At 40.6% G+C, this 13,623-nt stretch overlaps 1 protein-coding gene and 1 pseudogene across 1 annotated transcript; one reads left to right on the top strand and one right to left on the bottom strand.

The window, feature by feature from the left end:
* The first annotated feature begins 639 nt into the window (after nt 1-639).
* Nucleotides 640-6,954, top strand: LOC143856935 (uncharacterized). Its single transcript, XM_077367217.1, has 2 exons — nt 640-1,044; nt 6,850-6,954. The coding sequence occupies exons 1-2, from the start codon at nt 640-642 to the stop codon at nt 6,952-6,954; spliced, it is 510 nt and encodes a 169-aa protein (XP_077223332.1).
* Nucleotides 6,955-12,039: 5,085 nt separating this feature from the next.
* LOC143856936 (pentatricopeptide repeat-containing protein At2g34400 pseudogene) lies at nt 12,040-12,775 on the bottom strand (annotated as a pseudogene).
* Between the last annotated feature and the right edge of the window lie 848 nt (nt 12,776-13,623).

The following is a 13,623-nucleotide window of genomic DNA, read 5'->3' on the forward strand; positions in this document are numbered from 1 at the left end:
TTTCGAGCTATAAAATGTGGTTCCGTAATGGTTCCGCCGTAGAAAATGTGGTTCCGTAGTGGTTTCGGCTTATAAAATGTGGTTCCCTAGTGGTTCGGGGGTCAAAAATTGTGTTCTCTAATGGTTCCGAGATAAAAAAAATGTGGTTCCCTAATGGTTCCTTGGTAGAAAATGTGGTTCCGTAGTGGTTCCGGGGTGAAAAATGTGGTTCCCTAATTGGTTCGAGCTATAAAATGTGGTTCCGTAATTGTTCCGCCGTAGAAAATGTGGTTCCATAGTGGTTTCGGCTTATAAAATATGGTTCCCTAGTGGTTCCGGGGTGAAATATTGTGTTCCCTAATGGTTCCGAGATAAAAAATGTGGTTCCCTAATGGTTCCTTGGTAGAAAATGTGGTTCCGTAGTGGTTCCGGGGTGAAAAATGTGGTTCCCTAATGGTTTCGAGCTATAAAATGTGGTTCCGTAATTGTTCCGCGGTAGAAAATGTGGTTCCGTAGTGGTTTCGGCTTATAAAATGTGGTTCCCTAGTGGTTCCGGGGTGAAAAATGTGGTTCCCTAATGGTTCCGAGATAAAAAAAAATGTGGTTCCCTAATGGTTCCTTGGTAGAAAATGTGGTTCCGTAGTGGTTCCGGGGTGAAAAATGTGGTTCAACAACGTATTGAAGGGCGCAAGGGAGTTGCCGATTGCTGCCCTAGTCGATCACACTAGATGGAAAGTACAAGACTTCTTCCAGTTTCGCCGGAAAGCTGCGGCTACATGGAAAACGCATTTAACTCATAGAGCAGAAAAGTGGTTGGACAGATCATGTTCGTTTGGCAGTAAGTTTCTACCCCGCACGTGTAGTTGGAATGAATATGAAGTGCTCTCATCCACTCATATGGATAGTGTGGATTTAGAGAAGAAAACATGTGCGTGTGGTCTTTTCCAAACGATGGGATTGCCGTGTGGGCATGCCATAGCAGCTATGGGATTAAATAAGCTTGACAGATATAAGTACTGCCAGGATTGGTTTTTGGCTTCAACATATCGGAGTACGTATGAGGAGGTGATTCATCCAACTTTAGATCGAACACAATGGCCCGAGCCATCCTATGATTTAGTAGTACTATTGCCACCGCGAGTAAGACGACAGCCTGGACGACCCAAAAAAGTACGAATAGAGAGAGGGCTGCAATTTGGACAACATCACAACTGCAAATCATGTGGGGAACCTGGACATAACAAAAGAACGTGTAAAAATCCTCCCCTAGTAAATCGTCAGTTAAATATGACTCCCATCGGTCCATCCGCACCTACACAGAACAGGTATGTTTCATTATTACGCACTCGATATGATTTTCATATTAAACCCATAATTTTTATTGATTGTACCAACTTTCTCTTGTAGGTCCGGAGTGTCCTTCGCACCTCCTTTCTTTACTTAGGGATGGAGTTGTTGGTTTTTCTGTACAAAGTGGCAATGATTTTGGGAACCTTGTTACTACACATGATACTTACTCACACAAAAATTGTAAAAAGTGGCAATGATTTTGGGAACCTTGTTACTACACATGATACTTACTCAGACGAAAATTGTAAAATTTAAACGTTGTTGTACCTACTAGTTGCCCGGAACTGTACATTTTTTGGAACCACAATTTTGGAACAGCTGCTTGAACAATTTTGTTTCGAACCACAATTTTAATTGCTATTGGATACACCCTGTTCATATTCGAACAACTGCTTCAACACTTTTGTTTCGTAATCGGAACCATTATGTAGACCTCAGAACCACAATTTAGTGGTTCCAAGAGTGTATATAGTGGTTCCAAGAGTGTAAATTATGGTTCCAAGAGTGTAAATTGGAGTTCATGCATTGTAAAAGTGATCATGAGTGTATTGATAGTGGTTAAAGTACTCATAATCAAAATGTATACAATCAGAACCATTATGTAGACCTCGGAATCACAATTTAGTGGTTCCAAGAGTGTAAATAGTGGTTCCAAGAGTGCAAATTATGGTTCCAAGAGTGTAAATTATGGTTCCAAAAGTGTAATTTCTGCATGATCCTTTCATTCCCATATCTTCTCTGACTTTCCTGGTATGTTCCCTCACCTTCCATCAATTTTTATTCCTTCCATGGAAAATTCAAGTTCCAAAAAAGGATTTTCGGTCAAATTAGAGTGGAGCTCACCATATTTTACCAAAATTCTTAATTAAATTTATTGGATTTCGGTCAATATTGTGATGGCGTCCCCTAATGTAAAATTTCTATCTGGCCAACATTGGTGCGGGCACTAAGAGAATCTATTTTACTCAAATTCGTTTAGCTTGGAGTAGGTCCCATACTTAGATGTTCTAAATTTATTTCAAAGGGATTCGGATTCCTTCCCTTTGAGTTTATCCAATGCTTGAAAAAGATGATCGAGTGGCTGAATTCCAATGGAATTCCATTATGAGTGGGATCTACTTTTAGCCACATAAATCAAGTTTTTTTAAAAAGAGAAAATGAGGCACAACCCGTTCAAGTTTTGGCCCATCAAACAAACAGTTCGGACATCCTAAGGAGGTAATTTTGGGAGCACGCCCAATTTATGCCATGACCCATCAAATGGACAATCCAGATCATCCTATGGCAGTGGGTTGCTTGGTCTAAAATTCCTGAAAAATTAGCTTTTTATGATTACATCGGTAATAATCCGGCGAAGGAGGGATTATTCAGAGTAGGCTCAATGGACAATGGGGATGGAATAGCTGTTGGATGGTTAGGACACCCCATCTTTAGAGATAAAGAGGGGCATGAGCTTTTTGTACGTCGTATGCCTACTTTTTTTGAAACATTTTCGGTGGTTTTGGACACGACCAATTCACATTGAAGCCCACCAAACGGATAGTTTGGATCATGCTATGGAGATGATTTGCGGGGCACGACCAATTCAAGTGGTGGCCCAACAATTGGACGGTTAGGATCATCCCATGGAGTTGATTTAGGGAGGACGACCAATTTACATTGTATTGGACCGTTTGGATCATCCTAGGGGAATGATTTAGGAGGCGCAACCAATTCACGTCGTGCCCGCCAAATGGACAGTTCTGATCATCCCATGGAATGATTAAAAGGGGTGCAACCAATTCACATTAAGGCTCATCAATTCGACGGTTCACATCGTGACATAGAAATAATTTGGGGCACGGCCCATTTATGTTGCGGCCCAATCAATTGGGTGGCTCGGATCAGCCTAGGGAAATGATTTGGAGGGTGCGCCTGATTTAGGTTGCAGCCCGTCAATTGGACGATTTGGGTCAGCCTATGGGAATGATTTAAGGGGTGTAACCAATTTACATTGTAGCCCATTCAATGGACTGTTCTAATCATCTCTGATCATCCCATGTAGATGATTCAGGGGAACAAATATATCACTTCCAAAAGGGAGAAAAATCCCACGAGTTGCACATAGTGGGCCCCATCAGATCTCTCTCTCTCTCTCTCTCTCTCTCTCTCTCTCTCTCTCCCACCAAATGTGCATGGGGAATAGAGTTAAACGGTGGAGGGAAAAGGAAGGAAGGAGGGTATTCTTGTCCTAAGCACTTTCTAAAAGCACTGACAACCCCTCTTTCACAATAAAACGAAAGGCACCCTTGATTGACAATATCACCAAATGTATGCATTTTTTTAACAATTTTCCCTTGTATTTTTCCTTGCGTTTGGCTACACGATTTTTAGGGGTGATACTCGGTCGGGTTCAACCTATAAAAAAGTAGGGCCAGGTTGGGTTGAGTTCGGGTTCGGGTTCCCAACCCGGGTTGGTTTCGGGTCGGATTTGGGCAACCTGACCCGAGTGAAACCCAGCATTTTTTATGATTTTTTTTATTTTAAAAGCTTAAAAACTTGGGCTGGGTCGGATTGGAAAATGGGTTCCTCTGGTCGAGTTGAACCTCGTTGGGTAGGACATCGGGTCGGGTTCGGGTTGGGAAAATGGAAGCTTCGGGTCGAGTCAGGTTGCCCTCAACCCTACGCAACCCGACCCGAGTTGCACCCTTGCATTACAAGGGGTGTCACAAGGTAGAAAAGGGAGTGAATATTTCGTTCCCAAATACACTGTGTAAAATAGCGGGTCCCACTATATGCTTCGATTTGGGAGGGCATCGTGTGGCCTTTTATGGGTGTAAAACAGAGGACCCCACCATATATGTATAGCCCTATCTAAGTTGGAACCCAATAAATGTAAGTTTTGGATCGCCCAATAATGGACCATGTTGTAATTTATTTGTTAGACCAACATATAAAAACTCAGTTTAGGCATAAGACAGGTTTCAATAGACACCTCATTTTGTACTTGAATAGCTACAAACTCATCACCCCATAGCATATGCCAATGATAAATGTGTTGAAAATGTACATAGAGTTGGAAATTTGAAACTTTTAAAGTCTATAAGAGAAAATGGTACTTACAAAAATATGTGTTTCAAAGTTCCTTAGATCTTCAAAATTCACACTCAAAAACCACTTTCCAAAATACCCAAGCCTTCTAGGACCCAACATTTTAGAAATCCATAGACTATGAAATCAAAAGGTCGGTCCCGCCCAGCTAATTGATGCCTTGGTCGATTGATCGGACATCCAATGATTGATCACCCAAAGGGTTTCTTTGATTAGCCTTTGGATTTGCTTTATAATTAAGGGATTTTTTCCTATTAGTTCATACATTGCCAAATAAATGCTTATTAATCTTGGAAAATCTCGTAACATCCAAAGGGAAATGATTTCTGCGCTCCAGTGTTTTCATAAACATGTGGTCCACTTGTTTGTCGTGTAGTATTTAAAGGGGTGTCAGAGGATATTTTGGTTCTCAGAAAGCTCTTAAAACCCTTTAAATGCTATACGACAAACAAGTGAGCGCATGTTTATCAAAACATTGGAGCCCTGAAATCATTTCTGTTGGGAAAGTTGCCTCATTTCCCACCCATCGTAGGTGGCTTGGGTGGGAAGGCAAGAGGCATAGAATAGAAACTTTGTCTTTTTAGGTTTTTTTTAGAAAACCTATGTATTAAAGTAGACCCGTGAAAGTTTCTTTGTAGGGCTGAAAAAAAGAGCTACCTCTTGGGGAGAGAGAGAGAGAGAGAGAGAGAGAGAGAGAGAGAGAGAGAGAGGGAGAGGGAGAGGGAGAGGGAGAGAGAGACAGAGAGAGAAGGACAAAATGGGTTTATCCTTTGGGTTTCTTCTTAGTTTCACTTGGGGTTTCTTCTTTGGGTTTTCTCTTGGGTGTTTTCTCTCAGGTTATACTCTTGTATACGGTCTTGGGTTGAGAAGCAAGGAAAGGGTAGCGGGTTTTGGGTTTTGTGATTAATCTGTTGGTGGGATTTCCTAAAATATAGAAATTTGTAGAGTTGCTTCAAGGCACGTAATCGCTTTCCTTAAGACAAATTTCGCCCCCACCAGTTGTGTGCAAAGGGGATCCGCGAATTGCCTCCAAGATACAATGAAGCCTTGTAGGAATGTCCTATAGATGTTTGATGATACTTTGCACAAGTGGAATCAAACCCAAAACGCCTTTCAAGAACTTCAAGCCTTAGAGAAAATCACTAAAACTGTTTCTGCAGAAAACAGTCTTTTGTGTACTGTTTTATGTGTAATTTAACTTGAAAAATAAAGGAGTAGGAGATTGTTTTAGAGAGAGAAAAAGTCCAGCAATAACTGAATTTCAATAGTTGAAAAAGATAGATTTCTGCTCTTTTTATAGAGCATTAGATGTCTATTCATTTAGGGAAACATCCCTTCAAAACATCCCTTGGATTGGTTTGAATTATGACCATTTGATCACATCCCTTTGTAATTTAAGTAGTTTGGATCATGCACAAAGTGTCCCTTGTGTTTGAAAATCATCCATGACTGTTGGGAAGCAAAAGACATGAAGTAAGGTTAAAAAACGGAAGTGAAAAGTCATGTACATTTCGTCCCAATGGATAGATTTACGAACAGTCGCGGTCACTCGTCGGCATGCTTCTGTCCATTTTATTTTTTTCGATCCAAAGAAGCGTGGTCGCTCGCCCACACCTTTCTGAAAATTGTTCATACTTCCAGGTACCAATCCGCAGTTGTCCGGGATACCCCAGTCGACCGGCCCTTTCTGAAAATTGTTTTTTTAATTTAAATAAAACTTATGAAAATTCTTTTAATTTTCTCAACATCATTTTGCAAAATCTCTAACATAATCCTTGTATTTTATTTTTCTCATAGTGGAAGATCGTGTTTCACGCCCGTGGAGTAGGCTTTGCCGAACCACGTAAAATCTTGGTGTTCATCTTGCGGCTTGTTTGTTTATTTTTATTTCCGTTTAATTTGTGTACGATCGGATTGACTTGCCCTGCAGATTTTCTCAACAAGTGGTATCAGAGCTCAGGTGGAGCGATCATCGAGGCCGGGCGGAGTGATCGTGGGTGTTGTGGTTGGATCATGGTTAGAGTGATCTTTAGGAGTAGAAAGATTGTCTAAGAAAGATTCTCGTTCGAGGTGGAGCGCTACACCGTGAAGTATAGAGTAATCTGAGATGTCGGTAAAATCAAGTTCTAATCAAATCAACATTGATAGATTTGATGAAAATGGCAGTTTCACCCTATGGCAAATGAGGGTGAAGGACATCCTAGTTCAACAGGGCTTGGCTAAGGCGTTGAAAGGAAAGGATGGGAAGCTATAGAAGATGACGGATGTCGGTGGTAAGACACTGAGTCGAAGGTGGTGAGCACGATTCGATTATGTCTGGCAGATAGCGTTATGTTTAACGTTATGGGAGAAGAAGATGCGCCTAAATTATGGGAGAAGTTGGAAAAGCTTTACATGTCAAAAATCTTGGCCAACTGGTTGTATCTCAAGTGGCAATTGTACGGGCTGAAGATGCAGGAAGGCGGAGATCTTCTGGAACACATCACGGTGTTTAACAGGCTTGTGGATCAGCTCCACAAGGTTGACGAAAAGTGAAGAATGCCCTTTTGCTTCTTACTTCTCTTCCTGATTCATATGACAACCTGGTGATGACTTTGTTGTATGGTAAGGATACAATAAAGTTAGAGGAAGTCACGGGAAGTCACAGCATCACTTTTATCAAATGAGATGCGAAAGAAACCTGTTCTTGGTGGAAGTGAAAAGCATGGGTTGGTTGTTCATGGGGGGAATCAAAGAGGAAGGTCATCTGACAGGGGATCAGAAAAAGACAGGTCAAGATCCAGGGTCAGCGGAAAGGCCGTGCAATGTTACCGCTGTAAGGAATATGGCCACATCAAGCGGAATTATCCAAAGTGGGCTAACCAGGTGGACAATGGTGCTTCGAATACTGTGGTGGCGGTAATGGACGAACAGAGCGAAGGGGTTGGAGACGTTCTCAAAGTCTCCACAAGTAATCACACTTCTCCTCATGATGAGTGGATTCTAGATTCAGGGTGCTCTCTTCATGTATTCTCCAGGAGGGAATATTTTGATACGTTCCATGAGACAAGGGCGGGTGTAGTGTCCTTAGGTGAAGGGTCTACCTGTGACGTCACTGGAGTTAGGACGGTGAAGATCAAGATGTTTGATAGAGTGGTTCATACTTTGGGTGGTGTGGCATATGTCCAAAAGATGTGAAGGAATCTAGTATCTCTTGGCCGGTTGGACTCCAGAGGTTGCAGGATTTCAGCTGCAGGTGGAGCCATGAAAATCACACATGGTTCTATGGTTCTAATGAAAGGAGAGAAGTGTGGCGGATTATATCATCTGGTCGGGGACATGGTGAATAGTGTTCCTAAGATCTCGATGGCTAATTGGAAACGGAGTGTTAGCGCGTGCACGCGTAGGGTCTCTTTCGCAGTTAGTGCAAAGACAGGTTTCCAGGTTGTAGACGATGGTGAGAGGATGACAGTACCTATGTAGGGGCAGATGGATCGAGATCTCTTTCCAGGGTTGAATAAGTGAGTCAATGGGTTGGAAGCTACACATGTGCCTTGGCCGTGTTGGTCGAATCAGGAGGAGTCAGAACCAAGGTGATTCGAGGGTGTAAAGCTGGTACTTCAAAAGGCCAATGGTGGGTTTCGCGGTGACAGCGGACCGCTGCTGACATCAACGAAAAATCTTTAGGTGGTTGGGAAATAAGCCAAGGTGGAGATTGTTGGGAAAGTTGCCTTATTTCCCACCCACCGTAGGTGCCTTGGGTGGGAAGGCAAGAGGCATAGAATAGAAACTATCTTTCCAATTTTTTTTTTAGAAAACCTAGGTATTAAAGAAGACCCGTGAGATTTTCTTTGTAGGGCTGAAAAAATGAGAGCGGCTACAAGAGGTGTGACGGCTACCTCTTGGGGAGAGAGAGAAAGAAGGAGAGAGAGAGGGGGGCGGGAGAAAGTGGGTTTATCCTTTGGGTTTTTTCTTAGTTTCTCTAGGGGTTTCTTCTTTGGGTTTTCTCTCGCGTTACACTCTTGTGTACGGTCTTGGGTCGAGAAGCAAGGAAAGGGTTTTGGGTTTTGGGTTTTGTCATTAATCCATTGTAATCATTGTATTTTGTTTTTCTCATAGCGGAAGAGTGTGTTTCTCGCCCGTGGAGTAGGCTTTGCCGAACCACATAAAATCTTGGTGTTCATCTTGCGGCTTGTTTGTTTGTTTTTCTTTTTGTTTAATTTGTGTACGATTAGATTGATTTGCCTGGTGGATTTTCTCAACAACTTTCCTATCCAAATAGTCTTGTTTTTTTAAAATAGTTGCTAAAAGGTCTCAAAAACAAAAAGAATGATAGAATGAAGGGCGCCCTTGCAAAAATCAGCTTCAAGGGCGCTCCTATTGGTTCATTTCTGCAAAGTAAAGTTATGGTGGCCAGCGCCTATAAAAGTGGAAATCGCCTAAAAAGGTGGAAAGTGTGTTGACTTTACTGAAATCAACCAATAAGGGCGCACTTGAAGCTGATCTTTTGCATGGGCGCCTATCATTCTATCATTCCTCCATAAACAAACGTGAATAAATTCACAGTTAAACTTTTTAAAATAACAAATTTACCCTCCAACCTTTAAGCTGTTTTTAAACTTTCCCTCCCAATATTTTCAACAAAATTTATGTAGATATCTCTCCTAATATTTTTGGCAAAATTCTCTAAAAGGTTCTAAGTTGTTAACATTATTGTGCCTTATAACTTCAGGCTCTATTTTGATTGGAAGAAAAAAACGACCAAATTTTGTTTTCTTTAGTCAACTTGTGATAGAAATAACTTTCTTGGAAATAACTTTGATAGAAATAATATTCTTGGAAATTTTTTCTTTCCACAATTTAGAGGGAAATTATATGTAATATCCGGCCCCACCATATGTCGGTGATGTAGGTGCATCCTAGCCTCCTAGGCAACCAAGGGTTAGATGTTCCAATAGTAATATGAGGGGTTGAATCGTCCAGCCCAATGGCCCAGATTTGATTTCTTCCAAATTTTGATCAACGAGGTTTGTAGAAGCAATTTCTAAAACTATGGTTTATATTGTTAGTAATTTCCTAATTACTAGTAGTTTATGTTGGAAAAAGTTTGGGGTCAATTAGATTAGTTTAACAAAACTAGTGATATATGTAATTGAAATGAAAAAAAGAAAGAAATTACCTTTGATGATCCCTTAATGTAAACCTCAAATCCGTAAGCAAAGATGAAAGGAAATATGTAAGAAAATGGAATGAGTTGAGTGGTAGAGGCACGTTACTGATTAACGCTGCCCTGAAGATAGATTATCGCCCCACAAAAAATCAGTATGCAACCGGGTTTCTTTCGACCTATCTCCAGGATACAATTTCCTTTGTCGTTGACGTTGTGCACGCGCCAGCTCGGATCTTGCAAACACAATTGATGCCAAATAATTTGCCAACTTGAAAAGAAACTTGAAAAATCTTGGAAAGCTTAAAGCTTGTAAACACAACTCAAGAAGGAAAAAGCCAAAGTGATGGATGGAGATGATTGTCTGTGTATCGGTGTCAAAGTGAAGCGTCTCTATTGCACATTTTATAATACACTTGCTCATTCCACATTTCTGCCGTTGTACAACGGTCACAAGGCATTGCAAACGACTAATATATATATATATATATATATATATATATATATATATATATACATATATATATATATAGAGCAAAACGACAACGCTCGACCGTTCGAAAAAAATGGTACGCTCGAATTGGTAAAAGCTCTCCCATTGGCTGTTTTACCGGGCCCCACTGAATGAAAAAAATCGAGATTCGGTTTTGGGTTTTCATTTGGAAAAAACCCAAAACGAAGTCTTCTTCAAACTCTCGCTGCTGGTTTTGGGTTTTCGCAGGAAGAAAACCCAAAACAAAAATACCCAAAAAAAGACGTCGATTCTCCCTCGGTTTTGGGTTTTCGTTTGGAAAAAACCCAAAATGAAGTCTTCTGCAAACTCTCGCTGCTGGTTTTGGGTTTTCGCAGGAAGAAAACCCAAAACAAAAAAACCCAAAAAAAGACGTCGATTCTCCCTCCCTCCGACCTTCTCCGGGCGCCACCTCCGTCGCGACGGGCGCCAACTCCTTCTCCGACGCACAGGTATGTCTTTTCTTTTCTTTTTTCTTCGTATAAACTGCTATGTGATTTGTTTTTTTTTTTTTTTTGGGATATAAACTGCTATGTTTTTTTTTTTTTGGGAAAAAACCTATCTAGGGTTTCGGTTTTTTTTTATTTGGTTTATGGATTAAAGGCGTTTGGATTCAAGACATGGAGTTAGGGTTTGTATTTTTGTGTAGATTCAAGACGTGGACTTAGGGTTTTAATTTTTTTTGGATTGAAGACATGGAGTTAGGGTTTATTTTTCTTAAAATATAGGGTTTCTTTTTCTTAAACTAATATTCCATGGGGAAAAAATGTCACGGTTGCTAAATTGTTCTTGACATGATTTAATTATGTTATGTTAGAGGGTGGCATTTTCATTTGAGGGTGGCATTTTTATTTTCACTATGTTAGAGGGTGGCATTTTTATTTTCACTATGTTAGAGGGTGGCCTATGGAAAAAAACCATTGTTTCTGTAAAACCCTTCGTTACCATTTTCTGATTTAGGGCTTTAGCATGCTTGGAGGTGCTTTCATTTTTTTTTAACCAAACCCACAATGGTATGTCATGATGATGCTCTTGATAATTAATGAATTAATTGATCCAATGGTTTTGAATGACGTAGTTATTTGGCTGACATTCTCTTATTTTGCATGTAAGAGAAACTATCGCGATGGCTTCCTCAAACAGCAACAATGGTAGTTCATCTGGAGCAACGTCCAACAACTGCCTATGTACGCAGCCAACGGTGTTGAAAATTACCAAAAGTAACGCAAACGGAAATAGAGGCCGCCCATACTACAGTTGCAATATGCCCTGGGTCGGTAAACATTCAATTTTTTTAATGTACTCTTCTTTTATGCAACCTGTGAGAATTCTAATGTGTAACCAATGTTCAGGGCCACAAGTGTGGATATTTCCGTTGGGCTGACATTGATTCATACGGGATCGAGGTTGGCAGGGTTAAAAGGCCGTACAATGGAAGAGAAGGAAATGCTGAGAATAGGACGATCGAAGACCGCGTGAAAGCATTGGAGAATGAAAATACCATGATAAAGAATGAAAATACCATTTTGAAGAATGAAAATACCATGTTGCATTTAGTATTAGGAATTGTAGGTTTTATTTCTTTATTTTTCAGGAAATCAAAGTCTTAAATTGGGTTGAAACATTATGGGGATGTTGGCAATGTAATTATTCTCATGGACGGAGAAACATGATGGTGGTGTTGGCAATGTACTTATTTTCATGCTTTGAATGTGAATTACTGATATTTTGGCCAACCTGCCTCATTTAATTGCTCATGCTAACCTTAGAGAGGTGATGCAACATTAACCTATTAAAAATCCTTCTTTGCTTGTTTTAAACAATCCATGAAAAATCGATTTCTTTTTATGCATTAGAATGATATAATCTTCTCAAAAGGATGGTATTTGAAGTAGCAAAGACACCCATATTTGTACTCTTGTTTCTTTTCTAGAATGATATAATCTTCTCAAAAGGCTTATTTCTACACTGCCAGGGGCTGCTGCCTTAACACCTGAGCTAATGCAGCTACTGGGCAGCTAAGGTAAGGAAAAGCATTAATGGTACAAGAAATAACAACTTCCTCTAACAATCGAGCATGCTTCATCAATGTTGCCACACCTGGAATACATGGTGACGAGAGAATTGCAGACCGAGATGGTTGAGTTAAAACCTTGCCGTATGGCGATAGCATGGAGACACCGACCACTATCTAGTGATGGAAGTGATGAACACGCATTGAGCATTCCGGAGATAACAAGCTCATCTGGCTGCACTTGCTCTCTCTGCATCTGGGTAAAGAGTTTGCTAGAGTTTTCCGGTTGCCCATTTTGTGCATAGCTAGCGATCATTGTGGCCCACGAGGCAACGCTATGTTCGGGCATTTGGTGGAATGTTTGGGCTGCTAAATTGACGAGCCCGCATTCCCCATACAGGGAGATCAAAGCATTTCCAACTAAAACATCAGAACTTGCCAGTCTTTTGATTGCATAAGCTTGGATGGTTCTACCTTGTCTCAAGTCTCTGAGCCTCGCACATGAAGAAAGCACACTGGAGAGCGTATAGGCATCAGGAATGGTTCCAGAACTAACCATCTGCTGGAAAAGCTCCAGGGCCGATCCTCCGTCCCCACTCTCATTGTAAGCAGAAATAAGGGCTGTCCAAAGAACTGTATCGGGTTTTGCGATATGGTTGAAGATTTTTCGTGCTGCCTCAACCATTCCATGTCTGGAGTAAAAGGTCACAAGTGCACTGGCAATTGTAATGTCTGATTGGAACCCAAGTTTGAGTAAATAGCCATGGAACTAGCATCCGAATTGAACTTCAGAAAGATTGGTACAGACCTGAATTATGGTTACTACAGTTAGCTTTTCTGTATCTTGCCCTTCATTTATCATTTGAAGGAAAAATTCCAAGGCCTTTTTATCAGAATGTTGTTCCAGGCAGAGAAGAATTATCTGGGACCAAGAGTGAGGATCCCTGTTCTCCATCTGATCAAACACCCTGAAACCATCTATTGCTCTGTTGCATTTGCCATAGAATTTAATAAGCTGATTACCCATTAAAGGGTCTGAGTTGAATCCAGTTCTTACCATGTGGCCATGGATTTCCTTCCCTTACCTTTTCAAAAAGGCATTAATGGTACAAGAAATAACAACTTCCTCTAACAACAAAGTACAAGTTTCCTGAAAGAAATCTAGAAATAGAGCAGATTAAGTGGACATGAAATCTTCAAGGACTCCATCACACAAATAAAGTTTTAAAAGGGAAAAGTTTCCAATTCAACTACATTGCTCTCTCCATAGCTCACCTGTCCATTGTGAACTGGAAAGACAATTTTTTGCTAATTTTTTGCCACCTGCTTCAACTACCAACAAAATCCACCTGCTTCAACTACCATCAAATACAAAGATATAAGTACTTCACATTTTGCCCAAGACAAAGATATAAATGCTTCATATAATGCCAATAGTTGTCATCAAATACAAACATATGAGCACTTCACACAATGCTAACGAAAAGAAGTGTCCCAATAAAACAAAAGCAATTGAAGCAGCAGGTTCCTCTT

The sequence above is a fragment of the Tasmannia lanceolata genome, unplaced genomic scaffold (assembly GCF_043159265.1).
Source record: "Tasmannia lanceolata isolate RefF3 unplaced genomic scaffold, GAP_Taslan_0.1 ptg000024l, whole genome shotgun sequence".
In the NCBI taxonomy this organism is placed as follows: domain Eukaryota; kingdom Viridiplantae; phylum Streptophyta; class Magnoliopsida; order Canellales; family Winteraceae; genus Tasmannia; species Tasmannia lanceolata.

What these genes read in the sequence shown, in the direction of transcription:
- LOC143856935 (XM_077367217.1), top strand. Translation starts at nt 640, where the DNA reads ATGTGGTTCAACAACGTATTGAAGGGCGCAAGGGAGTTGCCGATTGCT. An exon ending in ATCGGAGTACGTATGAGGAG is followed by an intron (nt 1,045 to 6,849) that starts GTGATTCATCCA and finishes TTGTATCTCAAG; the next exon opens with TGGCAATTGTACGGGCTGAA.